Genomic DNA, 17,217 nt, shown 5'->3' with positions numbered 1-17,217 from the left:
GACTTAAAAGCGCTCAATTAGATTAATCACAAGAAAATCCATAATTAATAAAATCGAAATACACAACCAAACTAATCACAAAAGTAATCAATTTAATTGGTCATACTCACATAAGAGGATCTGTGGAGCAATGAAGTTAATCATAAAAATAATAAACTCAGTCAAGAACGCTCAAACATAAGAAAACCTACGGAGTCATAACTAAATAACCAAACGTGATGATTAATTTAGTTAAAAAATGCTCAACATAAATTATCTTCCGGAACAAAAACAAGGCTAATCATAAGAATAATCAACTTGGTTGTTTAGTGCTCAACATAAGACACATTATGGAGCTTCACAGTAATACACAAAATATGGATCAGGGAAGATCAATTACTGCGGAATACACAAGGATTCATTCTATTTTCCCATCATCATTTGCACAATGACATACAATAGACATAATCCTTGAAAACAAATATTGTAACCTATCTTCCATCAATAATTTACATGATAGGCTTAACTTTTGTATTTGTCAAAATTCCATTCATTCTTTTATCAATATATGCATATCGACTTACGAAAGACTTTACTTTTGACAAGGTATGAGACAATCATAGTTCACGGACGCAAACACACATATCCCATACAAAATTTGCAATATATAAAACCATAAAGATTATTAATGCAAAAATCATCTTCCAAACAAATTTAGAATTTAAACCAATAAATCTAAAAACATGAAGATGAAATTGGCAATAGCTATGTGTAATCACAATAATTGTTATTCCAAACTCTAGTAATCCTTCTCAAAAATAAGAATAAATTCTCATTAGAAGTTTCCTAGGCATCAAGAAAACTTAGTTATGAGCCTTCATTGCACTTCTATACCCGAGAGTGTCCCGTGTCGGAACAATGTGATGCTTCCTTCTTCAAAGGTCCCTTAGCCAATCAATCCTTTTCAACTATATCCTTGTAATGCACATATAAGATGATTTGTCCTTAAAGGGTAGAATAAATTTTTTCTCCCGGATTTACACCAAGAATAACTACCAAAGGCGTATAAAAATATTTTCTTGACAAAGAAGAACATACAAAGTCATTAACGACCATGCACCATAGTTCACAAAGGATGATTGTGAACATTAAAGAATCCCATAACAATGCGTACTACTGCCCATTATTGAACTTCCTTCTTTGTGATTCACCAACAACATTCTTTTAAAATCTAAAAATTAGCTTAGAAGAGTAGTACTCCAATAATCCAAGTTCCCAAGTCCAAGAGAAGTGGAACAAGTACGACAAAACAGAGTAAAACACTCAAAAACAAGAGACTGGACAAATACCAATCTTACCTCATCCAAATTCAAGGTTTTTCATCTCTATTTTGAAGAGGATTCAAAGAGGAAGAGAATGCAAAAAAAAAATGAGGTCATTCCGAGGTCGGACGAAGAAATTACGGCCAAAACAAGTTTACCCAATATCGATGTCTGCAGGCAAGTATGCATACGGGTTTGCAAACAAATTTTCATGACTTAGAGCAGTTTACAAACTGGGTATGCGAACTTAAACCCCTGGATTTTGATTTTAAATGATGGTATGCATACTTGGTATGTGTACCATGAAGACCAAACATCCTGAACTACTATTTTCAAACCTAAACACAAAGGAACCTTTTTAGAAGAATCCAATCGAATTCTGCCGCGTTACCAAACATTCAAAATCATACCCAACTTAATATGTATGCCCCAGTTCTTGTGCTTCCATCACCGTATACATAACAGGGTATTTCTTAGTGAGGATGCACTTTCAACACAATCAAGTTGTGTTGAGGTGAACAATGTCTTGCTTACCATGGCACCAAGAAAAAGTTTCTTTCCAGCAACTCTTACATCTAGTAGTGTTGAGAAACACCCAAGACACTGTTTTAATAAGTCTATCAAAGAACTTCAAGAGAACCCAAAAATATTTGTGTTTCTGATTTCTTGTTTTCCAACTTATAAAAAACAGTGTCTGTAGATAGTTTTTAGTACTGCAAAGGGAAACTCTTTTGATAAACAGAGACCTCCTAGCTTCTTCATAAAAGAAGACAATACTACTATCTTTATAGGAAGTATCAGGAATTGATCAAAGAATCAATTCATGATTTGAGGTGATACACTCAGATGACTGAGATTTAAACTCCTCTTGTAATTCATTTAGTTTGTTACAACTAATTGGACTACGCAGAGGAGGAGCATTGCTCTCGCTGATTAGTAAATCAATATCAACCTCAATATAAATATTATTCATCATAACTTGATTTAGCCTGTCAAGAGATTATTGCTCTTTCTAGAGGTATAACTCAACATCAAGAGATAAGCTCTCAAGCTTATTTTCAAGATCTGAAAACACTTCAAGCGATTTTAAACCTGGTGGAGGTATATATAGAATTTCTTCTACATATTTTATTAAATCAGTCATGGAAGAGAATTCTGAAATCCCTGGATCCGGTGGTGCATTTATTGAGATAGCACTTTTGTCCATAGAGTCAGATCGCCACAAACACAGACTTATAAGGCCTTTAAATGTGTTTGCATGCTCTGATACCAATTGAAAAAGTGGGGGTCTACAACCACACCCAATATTTCGCTTAGCAATCTGTATGGACAAACTCCAATATACTTTCTAGAGAATCAACTAGACAGTCATACTCAATCTAGAGAAAAGTATATCAAAGAGTTTATATCTCAATCTCTCGATTTGATTTTTACTCAAGCAATAGAAATCTGCGAGTCTTTATCAAAGAGAGATAACTTGGATGGTACCAAAGACCAATATCCAAGTGTCAATCAATTTAAATCAATAACCAAAAGGTCGGATATTCTAATTGATTGAACAACGCACAACCTGTGATATTTCAATTATATAAACAAATATAATGCGGAATAGAAATAACACAGACACCAGAATTTTGTTAACGAGGAAACCGCAAATGCAGAAAAACCTCGGGATCTAGTCTAGATTGAACACACAATGTATTATGCCGCCACAGACTCTAGCCTACTCCAAATTAACTTCGGTCTGGACTGTAGTTGAACCCCAATCAATCTCACACAGATCCAAGGTACAGTTATGCTCCTACGCCTATGATCCCAGCAGGATGCTACGTACTTGATTCCCTTAGCTGATCTCACCCACAACTAAGAGTTTCTACAACCCAAAGTCCAAGACTTTAATAAACAAATTTGTATCACACAGAAAACTCTATGGTAATAGATAAATCCGTCTCCCACGAATATACCTACGATTTTTGTTCCGTCTTTTGATAAATCAAGGTGAACATGAACCAATTGATAATCCAGACTTATGTTCCCGAAGAACAACCTAGTATTATCAATCACCTCACAATAATCTTAATCGATGCATCGAAAAAAGATATTGCAGAATCACAAACGATGAGACGAAGTGTTTTTTTTATTTCTTTTCTATCTTGCCTATCGGAGATATCAATCTCAAGCCAATTATTACAATTGTACTAGTATGATAGAAACAACAAGATCAGATCACATAACTACAAGAAAAGTAGTATCGGTCTGGCTTCACAATCTTAATGAAGTCTTTAAGTCGTTAACCTGGTTTAGAAGAAGAAACCAAAGGTTAAAGGAGAATCGACTCTAGCTATGCAACTAGTATCACACGTAAGGTGTGGGGATTAGGTTTCCCGGTTGCTAGAGTTTTCCCTTATCTAAACTTCCAAATCATGGTTTGCAATCAATGTTAGCTTAATAACAAAGCATTCAATATTCACCGTTAGATGAAAACCTGATTAGATTCAAGCTAATATTTCTCAACTGTTAGATCGAAAACTTAGCTTGTTACAAACAAATGAAATGTTCCATTTTGGTTTTATGAACATTACTCAAACATTGACATTTGTTGGCTCAACAATAGTTAACCAATGGTTAGCCATATGATCACTTTCATATCAACCATATTCTTCTTCACCATAACTAGTCCAAATGACTCAAGTGAACTAGTTAGAGAGTTTTTCAATTGCTTAGATCTTTATGTAACTACACAAGACACAGTCGAAGCAAAAACGGTTTGATTCACTCGAATTTGTTCATGAACTTTATAGCCACGGTTCGCAAAAGCATTCCTTAGTTTATATAAACATGAGTTCAAGAACAACCGGTTTTAGGTATAACCTCTCAAGTTCGCAGACTTAAGCTCATGGAAGGAGTTCACAAAATCCAACAGAATTTCTCGGGTCGAGAACTTCCACCAGTTCGCGGACTGAGTTCGCGGACTTGGCTCACGCCGCTTTCATTTCTCTTGATCAAAAAAATTTGCAAACTTTGGTTCAAGGTATAGGACTTATGCACATATGTGTTTCCACAACAATGCTTACATCCACCAATGGTTATGTAATTTAAACTCTCATTTCAATCATTGAGACATTCTCAGAGGACGTTATATAGCCGTTATTCACAGACCATTTTTCGTCAGAGCAATTCTCAAAGTGATTGAAACATAACATGAATTTCGTCACTAGAAAAATATGAATTAGGCTAAAGAGAAAGCTTTACCAACACATATTTCGAGAAATAGATAGGCGAGGTAAACTCAGCTCGAAATAGAAAATGTGTATAATGAAAGTCTATATCAAAACGACTTTTGTCTCAAGAGTAGGAGATAGAGTAAATAGACTTTTGAGTGACAGATAAGTTCAAGTCTCCACATACTTTTAGTCGATGAAGATCCACCATTTCCTTGAGCAGTCCTTCGTCTTGTATGATGATTGTCATGGAGTCTTGAGCTCAACTACACTTTCTATCCTACTCCGAGACCTTAGCTATGATAGGCTAGAAATCAAGACTTATAGTTTTGATCACTAACATTGACAAACATGCTTGAGATAGCAACGCATGCGAGTTCGACCGAGAAATTCTCTAACAATGTCTGATGGAATGAGTCACTGGTGAGGGGAAAATTTCACTTTTTTGTGACAAGATCAATGAAATCTGCCACAAGTCTTATTTAATTATTACAGGGATTTGTTGTAATGAATTAGATTTCCACTTAAACCTGGAACCCAGTTATCTTGCCAAACATTCATATTAAGATTTTTTCCTACTTCCCAAATGATGTACTGGTTAATAAGCTCTAGGCATTTACAAAAACAATTTCCAAGTCCAAGAACCTTTGTCATGTGGTTTTACTTCTAAGGGACTTTTCTTTTTAAAGTAAATTGGTTTTAGATATTTTTCCCAATGAGAGTCGGGTTCCTAAATCAATTTTCTTACTACTTTGCAATCATTGATAAGTTAAATTTACGGACATCTCTAAATCCTAATCCCCATAAATGCATAGGTTTACAGAGATTGGTCCAAGCTTTAGAATAAAAACCTCTTGTTGAAAGAAAAGAAGAAAAAAAAATCGCCAAAATTCTCTCGGTATGGCATCTATCTTGTTAGTTATTTTCTTACGAAGAATGAAACATCCCGTCTGATAAGAAAGGATGCTAGCTAGAACCGCTTTGTTTAGTATCATTCTACTAAATTGAGGTAGTAACTTATCCTTCCAACCTTAGGATTTAGTTTTTATTCTATCTAGAATTGGGCCAAAAGTTTTTATTTTTGATTTTTCTATAAAAAAGGGGCACCTAGATAAGGGCCTTTCAGATTATGTGTTTTATCTTAAGCAGTTTCTACATCATTTTTTGGTGTTTTGGTTGTACCTTTTTACTGAAAAGCCACCGGATTTTTCGAACTTTATGAATTGTCCTGAAGCCTTGCTAAATGGATCTATTATAGCTAGAAGATTCCTGCATTTTACTAAATCAACTTTGGAAAACAATAAATAATCATCTGCAAATAAGATATAAAATATATGTTCACTTTTTGGTGTTATCTTAACACCATGAAGCAGCTTGTTTTGTTCCTGAAAAAAAAGGAGTCTTGAAAAAAATTCCATGCATATTATAAACAACTATGGAGATAGAGGGTCTCCCAGTCTTAATCCTCTAGTATGGTTAAAAAAGTTACCAGTGATTCAATTTAACAAGACACATATTAATGTTGTAGATATGCATTGTTCTATAAGGTCACATACTTCCTGAGTAAAACCAAAGGATTCTATGGTGTTTAACAGAAAGTTCCAGTTAACCCCGTCAAAGGCTTTGAACATGTCTATTTTGATCCCTAATCCTCATGTTTTGGCTCTTTTTTATCTAATGGATGGATTATTTCATGGAAAACAATAATATTGTCAGAGATTTATATGGATGATAGGAAAGCAGATTGGAAGTGGATATAATTTTATTTAGGATGGTTTTTATTCTTTTACTATTATTTTATATATTGTATTACAAAGTCCAATGTGTCTGAATTGATTAGGGTTCTTAGGATGTTTAACTTTTGGAATCAACAAAAGGTGAGTTTTATTTGATATCTTAATTCATAATTTTTGTTTCAACGAAATTCTGAATTGCCTTCTAACATGCGGTTTCCCAATTGTTTTTAAGAAACTAACATGGAAGCCATCCACCTTCTGACATACAGTTTCCCAATTGTTTTTAAGAAACTACTCCCTCCGTCCTACTATTAAGTGATCTAGTTCAAGTTTGCACAATTTTTAAGGCAAACAATGGAAAGAGTATTTTTAAGAATATTTTATAATTATACTCTTATGGATAATAATTAGTGAAATTTTGAAATGATTTATCGCTCAAACTACACCACGGATGTTCACAAACTTCATAGCATTGAAAAGCATTTTAAAACACCTATATAACGAATATAAACATGCCTATCAAATTATGCATATTTCTTATATTTTTTATAATCAACTAAAAGGATAATTTCAGAAATATCTCATTGTTTATTGATATAGGTAACTTAATAGTGGGACAAAATGTAAAAGTAAATAGGTCATTTAATAGTGGGAAGAGAGAGCAACATGGAAATCATCCGGTCCGGGCAATTTGTTTAGTTTTATTTTTTTTTTGAGAATTTTTTTTTTCATCACTTGTGGGTATGACCATAATGTTCAGATTATCCTGATCACAAATAGAAGTAAAACATTTTGCCTGTACGTCAGGCCAAGGTTGATTCTACATGGATTCTATCACCCACATGGCAACACATAACATGCTAATCTCTATACATATTGAATGATTTGTCCTTTGCCATAAACATAACGTATGTCAAGCTGTTGGTGGGCTTGAACTCTACCACAAACAATGTATGTAATAAATCCACATTGAACCTTCATATAATTCAAATTTGATACAGTAATCCACAAGAATCCAAATAAGATTCAATTAGTATGACCATAATAATTAGAATACGAGCTTTAAACCAGTTTTAAACCATACCCAAAAGTGAAATATGTACGTTTGAAACTTTTTAAAACGTAAACTTATGTTTTCGTCTTCCCTAATCAACAAAAGTGGGAAGAACCCATAATGAACTACTTATGTTTTCGTCTTCCCTAATCAACAAAAGTGGGAAGAGCCCATAATGAACTTCTATTTATACCCTGAAGTCAGCTTATCTGTTTACATAGTATTATGTTACCCTAGATTACCTTCCCTCTTATCCACCATATTTGCATGTTAAACTCCAATCAGTTCATAATACCTACCTGCAAAATAGAATAACAAATACATTAGATAGTTTTCCTTTTTTAGGTGAAGCGATTCATCAATTGCTTAATTACACAGCAACACTCTTATAATAGAGTTTGTTATTCTAATTACACAGCATCTCTACTAATATAGTCCTAATCATAGCATCCTCCAACAGACTGGAGGTCTCAATTCTATATTGGGTTAAATGAGCGGTCATGTAATACATTCATGCTTCCACATGAGACTAAGAAAACAAAAGTTACTGCACCCGCAGTTTCCACTGCAATCACTTAAAATGTATCCTCATAAAGACCAGGTCTTGAGTTCATTGTATTGCAGTGAACAAACATAGAGAGCCTTCCTGCATACTGCTAGAAACACCTACTAAGAACATTGGGCACATAATTAACAGGCAAGAAAAGGCTCGGAGTAAGCATGCATAGTACTGGAAGAGCTAAAGTTCAACATCACAACTGACAGTACGAGTTGCAAAAAACTTCCCATGTTCTTCGTGCAACAACATATTAGTGAGTGGAATCTCATTAGAACTATCAGTCAGGTCATTGTGCCATAAGATACCTTGGTTATTCATGGATGGCATAAGGTGACATTGCTTAAAATACTACTTATACAGTGTAGCTGTATGCATCTCTTGATTACTCTAATAAGGAAATGTTACAACTCCTAACCTAAATATATAACAGAAAGAAGCACCCAATGTAATTTAGTTTTTTCTCTAACGTTTAGTCCCATTGGCCCATTGACACTGAGATGTGGTGGCAATCCACCATAAATACTCTAATCATGAAATCAAGAAATCAAGTTTAGTCAGTTCAACTCACATCATTCCTCCGAAGTTCGGGGTAACTGGAGCGCTGCAGTGTAGAAAGTAGCTGTTGCTGCCGCTTCTCTAGCAGTTGAAGCCGCTGCTGCTGCTGCTGCCGAAGCTGATGCAGCCGCCGCCGCTGCTGGTGGTGGTGGTTTTCCAAATAGATTCTGAATCGTGTTCAATCCATAGAGAAGAAGTCCTATCCCAAAACCAATTGCAAGAGTAGTTCTAACATCTTTAATGTTCGTCTCCACCCCTTTCAATACCAATGAAAGTTGTTTAGTCACATCCTCTTTTGCAAGAACTTCAGAAACAAACTCAGTACCTGCAACCCTAATTTCTTTGTCTTGAACGATTTGTCTAACCCAGACAACTCCTTGATTTTTAATATCTTCATCTTGACTAATTTCTTTTACCAAAACAATACCTTGATTTCTAAGAGGTTTCATCACCTCATCATCTTTAAAAGCATCTTTTAGTGAGGATTTTAACGGATTCGAAAATACACCCCCCATCCTCTAACCCTAGAAATTACAGTCTGCGAACGAGGAGATGGAAGAGAAAAGAAAAATTAGGTTATAATTAAAATCTTTTAAGGATATCTTTGGTCCTAGGCCCAAATAATGAGCAAGGTCCATCCGGAAAAAAAGGTTATCCATGGGTCCATAATATTGACCAATTATCCTGTGATAAAAACACTAAAAAAAATGATTTTTGTTAGAGGGAGAACGCAACGGATTTGAAGAGTATGTTAGCTAGGACCGATTCGGTGTGCTTCTCTATCTCGATAAATATATCCCCACTAAAAACACCAAATCGCCATCAATTCCACCCAAGGTTTGAAAACATCGTTTTTTTTCCAAAAATATACCCGTTAAAACGATCACACTCATATACGGTGGCAGTGAGAGTCCTTGAACCCCGTGCTTATATAATGCCGATAAATAGGAAATAATTGCAGTTTTTTAGGACCGTTTTCACACACGTTATAACCGTTTTTCTAAAATTGAATTTTACGTTTTTCCATCTAAATAACATTTTATCGTAAGTTTTTTAAACCATTTTTCCGGTTTTCACGTCAGTTATAACCATTTTTTAATAAAAAAGAATATAAAAATATTTTCTTACAATTCTTTATATTTTAAATTAAAGATTAAAAAATTACAACTAATATTTTAAAAATAAAAGAATAAAATAGTAATATATATAGAAAACGTTATAACAACGTTATTAGACCCGCTGTAACTGTTTTCACGCACGTTGTAACTGTTAGATAGGAATTTCAAACCATAATTCTTTTTCATTTTCTATTTAATCGTTATAACGCATGTTATTTTAGAATAACGTATAAAAAACGCGTTTTTACCTAAATAACACGATTTTTGCCTGAAACGTGCTCACACCCGTCAAAACCCGTTATAACGGTCACGTTCAGTGGCCGTGACCTGAGCCTTGACCTGTTTTTCAAACCTTGATTCCACCACACTTTAGCCATTTTTAATTGTAGATATTCGGAGATGTTAAATCTCTTACTTATAACGAGATTTCAATGCATAAAAATTCTCATATGAAGTTTAACAAAAATGAGACGACATTTGTGCGATTTTCCTCTCTGCTTGCCCCATTCTCTCTGAGTCCCACTACACTTTTTTTTCTTTTTTTGGAAAAAGGAGGTTTCCCTCGTATCATTAAAGCAATGGTTCCTCGGTCTGAATTAACAGAATTTCAGATATCGGTTACATATTCATTCCAACTTTGAATGTTCAAGTAAATTAATAAAGCATTTAGGCTAGAATATTTCCATGTATGCTGAACTGCATACTTGTTGCAAAAAAGAGATAGTTTGGTTGCCCATATTACATTAAACTTTCTAATTAAAATGAAATCTAGAGCTATAAAGTTAATTTCAAATTTTATCTTGTTTCCAAAGTCCGCACTTATTCTGTATCTCTGCTCCCTTGCTGATGCGTATTTTCCTATCAGCAGCAGTAAGTAGGTTCAGAATTGCTTCTAAACGATATGGTGTGACCACTCCATTCAGGTGCCCATCGGAATGCCGCTTCAGCCCCCTTCTTCTCTAGTTGTTCCCATGAGGTGCAATCTGCATCAAGGCCTCTGGCTTCTCTGATAGTACCTGTATAATCATATAGAGTTAATCCAATACCTGCTTTTGTTGCCGAGTCTATCATGGACAGTATTATGTTCATTTTCAGAGTCATAGTAGATATTGGTTCCAATGTTTGTTGTTTGGTTATTTTCAGATTTTTGTCATCCTTGTTGTTGTAATATAAGGAGTGCATTATGTTGTAGCCTTTTTTGTTTACAATCATGTAGTTGTTGATGTATTTTGCTACGCTGTCAGCCGTTTTTTGACTGTTTTGAATTTTCTTCCTGAAAGTAATGTTGTACCTTGCATTCCATATATACCAAATTGTGACACTAGACAGTACTTACCAGTTCATTCCATAAATGGCTCTATCCTGGTGTTCAACACAGTCGTTCAACCACTCATGAAAGGTATTAGTGTCATTTGTAACAAAATGTTTATCTAAGTTGAAATGCATCCATACTTGTGTAGCAAAGTTACAATCAAAGAAGAGATGAGTTAAGGTCTCTTGACCCTCATTACACAGATTACAAGTTGTATTTATATAAGGTAGAATAGCTGCCATCTTCATGTTGGTAGGTAGAATGGCTTGTGCAACTCTCCACAAGAAATGCTTTACAGATGGAGTAATATCCATTCCCCGGATCTTTTTCTAGTTTAAGTTTATATTTCCACTAGTGTTTATTTTCTTGTATAAGGAATTTACAGTGAAATTTCCTTTTTCGTTCAGAGACCAGCGAGCAATGTCCTCTCTGTCATTTCCTTTGATGGTTATTTTCCTTATCTTATCTATAGTTTGATCATCAAAGCATTTTTTGAGTTTGTCTCAATCCCAAGAATTTTGAGAAGTGATTAAGTGTGAGACCTTTGTTAGATCCTCAGTGTTAATTTGAGGTTTATTCAAAGGTGGGGATGTATCTGGGATCCAAAAGTCATCCCAAATATCCACATTTTTTCCATTGCCAATTTCCCAAAAACAGTATTTTTTGATTTGGTTTATGCCAGACAACATTCCTTTCCAAATCCAGCTATCTGTCCTCTTTGGTGCACACTATCTATGTGTAAGACATCACTATCAGGGTAGTATTTAGCCTTTAGTATAGTGACACAAAGAGAATCAGGTTGCTCATTTAATCTCCATCCCATCTTGGCTATCATTGCCAAGTTAAAATTCTTCATATCTTTTATTCATAATCCACCTTCTTCAAGGTCTTTACATATTGATTTCTAGTTTTTGAGATTTACTCATTTTTTTCCTTCTTTATTTAACCCTTTCTCATTTTTTTCCCACCAATAATCCCTTTGTATTTTAGATATTTTATTACAGACTTTTACTGGTATCTTGAAACAGTTCATTTGATACACATAAAGGGAAGTAGTTACATTTTTATCATCACCGTTTTCCCTGCATTGTTATGTTGAGAACCTTTCCAAGTGAGCATTCTATTTGCCATTTTCTCCACTAAAGGTTCAAAACATGCAATTTTTGACCTATTAGTGAACAATGGAGAACCTAAATATTTATCGTTTATAGGGATAGCAGTGACTCCAAGGATTTGTTTCACTCTATGCCTAATGTGTGTTTCAGTTTTGGGGCTGAAAAAGACTCATGATTTAGCAAGATTTATCAGTTGTCCTGAACAAGTACCAAAATCTCTGAAAAGTTTAAACAAATTGTGACAAGACTTTTCAGTTATTTTACAAAATAGCAGGCAATCATCCGCAAAAAGTAACTGACTAACATCAGGTGCTTTGTGAACAATTTTTATGCCTTTAATCAAACCTGAGTTCTCGGCTTCTGAGATTTTCCTTGACAGGGCCTCCATACAAAACAAAAGAGGTACGGGGAAATTGGGTCTGCCTGACGCAATCCTCTTGTTGGTTTGAAGAATTTTTTAAGGGACCCATTTATCAACACAGCGAGAGTTGTAGTCGAGATACATTGGTGCACAAGATTACACCATTTATCATTGAAACCAAGTTTTTTCATTATCTGCATCAGGAAGTCCCATTCGACCCTGTCGAATGCTTTTGACATATCGATTTTTAATCCCATAAACTCCTTTTTAGATTTTGAGTTTTTTATCTTATGGATAGTTTCATGAGCAATAATGATGTTTTCAGAAATCTGCCTTCCTGGGATGAAGGCAGATTGATAAGGGGAAATTATCTTTCCCAATAGACCTTCTAATCTTCCAGCCATAAGTTTAGAAATAAATTTATAAGTAGTATTAGCTAGAGCTATGGGCCTAAACTCCGCTGGAGTAGTCGGATTTAGAGTTTTGGGGATGAGAGAAATGAATGAAGCATTCATTTCTTTAGAAAGATACCCAGTTTTGACAAAAGTTTGAACCATGTTTATTAAATCAGGTCCTACGGTTTCCCAATTTTGTTGGAAAAAATTGGGTGGAAAACCATCCGGACCTGGGCTTTTATCCGGTTCCATGGAAAAGAGAGTTTTCCTGATCTCTGTGTCAGTGGGGATACTACATAACATTTCATTATCCATCTGGTTTATACAAGTTGGTATTAGATTTATCATGTTATGGTCAATGTCTGGGTTTACTGTTGTTGCAATATTGTGGAAGTGATCTGTTATGCAGTCAAAGATCTCTTTTCTAGTCTTCAACCAATCTTTCTTATCATTCTGAAAAATTTCTATCATGTTTCTACGAAACCGTTTCTGCGCTTTATTGTGGAAATACTTTGTATTTCTGTCGCCTAGGGAAATATTTTGATCTCTGCTTTTATCTTTCCAAAATTTTTCTTTTATTGCATACCAAATTGCAAGTTCTTTCCTGAGGTCTACTATTTCATTAGTCTCGTTCGGGTAATTTATCTTTTTGTTTGTTATTTCTAGACTTTTCTTTATTTTTTCTATATTCTTTTGAATGTATCCAAAGTTGTTTCTATTCCAAAGTATTAAAATGTGTCTTATATTGGATAATTTCTTATTCACTGTGAATCTTGGAGAACCTTGGACATGAGTATTCCAGTTTTCATGGATAATTGGCTTACATTCTTTACGCTTTATCCATTCTCCAAAGTATTTGAAGGGCTTTGCACCATCATTCAAATGGTTGTAGGTATTGAGCCTAATGGGGACATGGTCAGAAGCTAGAGGACCTAGGTGAATTAAGTTTGAATTAGGGAATTTTCAGTTCCATTTAGAGTTTACTAAAGCGATGTCTTGTCTTTGTTCTATATTTTCTGTGTCGACTCTATGATTGTTCCAAGTAAAAGTATAACTTGTGAATCCTAAGTCCATAAGGTCACATTTGTTTATGAGGTTTATGAACTTTTTATCCTCATTCTTCTTGAAAGGGTATCTACTTTTCTTTTCCTCTTCGTGTAAAACAACATTTAAGTCCCCTATTATAACCCAAGGTTTTTCTATTGTTTGAGCCATGTCTTTTATGATTTTCCAGGAAGTTAGTTTTAAGTGTCTGTAAGAACTTCCATAGAAACAAGTAAGAATCCGACTGCTATCATTTAAGTGGTGTGTAACTGTCGTATTTATGTGATTATGAGCAAAATCATTTATCTGAATATTCACATTGTACTTCCATATTAGGCAGAGGCCACCGGCTCTACCTCTTGGTGGAACAAGATGATAGTTATAGGCATTTACTTTTTGTAGTATAATGTGCATTTCATGGTTTTGTTGCTTAGTTTCAGATAAGAATGGAATACTTGGGTTCTGTTTGTTTAAAGTGTCCAATAAGCTATTTAGTCGCATTTTTGAAACTTCTAGCGTCACATAGTATCCGGTTAGCTAAGTTTACATATTGTTTCTCACCGAAAAGATAGAAATTGGAATGCTAGAGATAACAATCTTTTGAGACATTAGAGAAAAAGACATTGAGATCCTTGAAATTCAGGAGAGAACTTGTTTCTTTTAGAGGGTAACCATGATGGACCTAACCATCCATGATGGAAAGGCAAGTAGGTCAGGAAATGCCAGAAAGACAAAGCAACCTCACAATGTAGTCTTAGTTACTGGATTACGACTCTCTCTCAGTAGAAACTTATCATCATCAACAAGCAGAGCAACATCAAAATTTATGAAGAAAGTTGAAGACGTTTAAGGTTTAGAAGCAACAATAGAAAAGAATAACTCAATTGAAAAACCCATCAATTTTTGGCGCCGCCGACGCGGATTTGTTTATAAATTTGTTTTTAGTTTTTTTTTGTTTTTTTGTTTTTCTTGTTTTTTTTTGTATTTTGCATTTTTTTTAATTTTTTGTTTTTTTAATTTTTTGTTTTTTTTTTTTATCTTTTTTTTGTTTTTGTTTTTTTTTTATCTTTTTTTTTTCTCCCTTTTTCACCCAACACCTGATTATCCAACCCAAGTTTGTTGATTTGAAGGCCTATACCATCCCTGTTAAGCCCGAAAAGGTCCACTGAAACGAATTACGACGATTGAATCTCCTCCAAAACCTCCAAAAATCCGAACCCTAATTCTGGTCGGTGAGAAGCAATTTTCCCGCCACTTTTGAATTTATAAACAAATTTATAAACAAATCCCCGGCAGCGGCGCCAAAAATTGATGGTATTTTTCAATGATGTTGTAGTAAGATGATTCGTTCACTCAGATTTGTTGAGAATTTGTTTTAAGACTTAATAAAGAAAAAAACACTAAAAATATACAAATTATGTCACAAGATGAAGAGACGCTGAGATGCGGGATTCCACTACTTTTCATATTGTTATGGTTCAGTCATTAACTCTTGGGAGGTAACCCAATATTCGTGCGACACGGTAATATGTTTCCTTATCTCTTTTGCTTCAAGTGGTAACAGTTTCTCCTTGTTCATGTTTTTAATTTTATCTTTAGAACATTGAGGACAATGTTAGATTTAAGTTTGGGGGTATTTTAGTCGCATTTTTGAAACTTCTAGCGTCACATAGTATCTGGTTAGCTAAGTTTACATATTGTTTCCCACCGAAAAGATAGAAATTCGAATGCTAGAGATAACAATCTTTTGAGACATTAGAGAAAAAGACATTGAGAACCTTGAAATTCAGGAGAGAACTTGTTCCTTTTAGAGGGTAACCGTGATGGACCTAACCATCCATGATGGAAAGGCAAGTAGGTCAGGAAATGCCAGAAAGACAAAGCAACCTCACAGTGTAGTCTTAGTTACTGGATTACGACTCTCTCTCAGTAGAAACTTATCATCATCAACAAGCAGAGCGACATCAAAATTTATGAAGAAAGTTGAAGACGTTTAAGGTTTAGAAGCAACAATAGAAAAGAATAACTCAATTGAAAAACCCATCAATTTTTGGCGCCGCCGACGCGGATTTGTTTATAAATTTGTTTTTAGTTTTTGTTTTTTTATTTGTTCCTTTTTACGCCTTTTGGTATTTCTTGTTTGCTTTCAGATTTGGAACTAAGCTAAAGAAAAGGGGAGAAAGTGCTGAAAACAAAAGCGAAGCCAAAGAAGAAAAGAAAGGAGGAATCCAAAAGGAGTGAAGAAAAAAATTTTTGTATATAAATATTCTATTTTATTTTATTTTTTTAGAAACTGTAATTAAGGTTTTTATTTTTGGACATTTTTTTTTATTTTCAGACATTGAACTTTGGGACTTTATTTTTTTTAAACCCTACGGAAGGGTACTTTTAAATAAACTGTTTGCAGAGAAGGACGGCGATTACGATATCGCCTCGGCCCCTCGGGTTCGTACATGACATAGGAGTCGTGGCCCGATTCGACTTCAACGGTTCATCCCCCGTCTGGAACGGGAGGTAAGAATTCTAAACACCCGCGAATCCCCTGTCAGCGGGTTTACTGGATGATTTTGTATGCCTATATGTTGAGGACCTGAAATCGGATTTAATTTCCTAGTAAAGGGCAAGGCCTGGCCAAATCAAGATAAGGACTCGGATTTAATCACCGTTTCCTTCTTTCCCTCCTTAGGAACACGTAACCTACGCGAACCTAATCCTAAAATTTTGACTAGAACGAGACCGATAGGGTAACGAGCTTAATGGGAAAGTCATTCGAGAAATATTGGTTACTCTTTTAAGCATACTTCGAAGTTCATGGTGGTTTCTGTGAGTTGAATGCGTGACTGCGCCGCCTTGTGATGCGGTGAGGCCTTGGGTATCAAAGCTCTACGCAGCTTCCCTCGCCTCTATTCAACTTACTTTGACTCGGATTGATTCCAGAGGGGTTTGCTCAAATTGCAACGAATTCCCTTTCGAAGGATTAAAAGCTGGTCTAGAAACAATCTAAGTGGAGCCATCATGCTTTTTGTTTGCTAGATAAAATAGGCTTGTTGTAGTCGAGTCATCCTTCTTTGTGTTTGTTTAGAATTCCCTTGCAGTTAGGATGTCGAACTGGTATTATAATAGCCAATACAATGAGTATCCGACTGAGCAGCTTAGACATTATCCTTTTTTATGACCATAGTGTGAATAGTGATAGGGAACGCGAAACCTTTGAAGGTTATGGTCCATACCATTTTGAGCCCAATTACTATCCACATACCCACAGGTCATACGAGCAAAACAATCCTTCTATTTATCTAGAAGAGTCTCTCAAGAGTTTCAATGAGTCAGCACGGAAGTTATTTATAAAAGATACTTATAATATTCTTCTCCCAGAAGAGTCCGTAGAACGGTCAACTAAGATATCTCTAGAAGAGACCCTCAAGCAATTTACTGAAAATATAAAT

At 34.9% G+C, this 17,217-nt stretch overlaps 1 protein-coding gene across 1 annotated transcript; it reads right to left on the bottom strand.

Moving 5' to 3' along the window:
* Positions 1-7,214: 7,214 nt before the first annotated feature.
* On the bottom strand, positions 7,215-8,990 carry LOC113277220. Its single transcript, XM_026526368.1, has 2 exons — positions 8,440-8,990; positions 7,215-7,611 (listed from the first exon to the last, which is right to left on the bottom strand). The coding sequence occupies exon 1, from the start codon at positions 8,939-8,941 to the stop codon at positions 8,441-8,443; it is 501 nt and encodes a 166-aa protein (XP_026382153.1). The 5' UTR covers positions 8,942-8,990; the 3' UTR covers positions 7,215-7,611; position 8,440.
* Positions 8,991-17,217: the final 8,227 nt, after the last annotated feature.

This window comes from Papaver somniferum, chromosome 5 (assembly GCF_003573695.1).
Source record: "Papaver somniferum cultivar HN1 chromosome 5, ASM357369v1, whole genome shotgun sequence".
Lineage (NCBI taxonomy): Eukaryota > Viridiplantae > Streptophyta > Magnoliopsida > Ranunculales > Papaveraceae > Papaver > Papaver somniferum.
Note: the sequence above shows the minus strand (reverse complement) of the source record. Positions and strands in the feature narration are given on the sequence as shown.

Excerpts from the sequence above, each read along its gene's own strand:
- LOC113277220 (XM_026526368.1), bottom strand. The coding sequence starts at position 8,941 with ATGGGGGGTGTATTTTCGAATCCGTTAAAATCCTCACTAAAAGATGCT.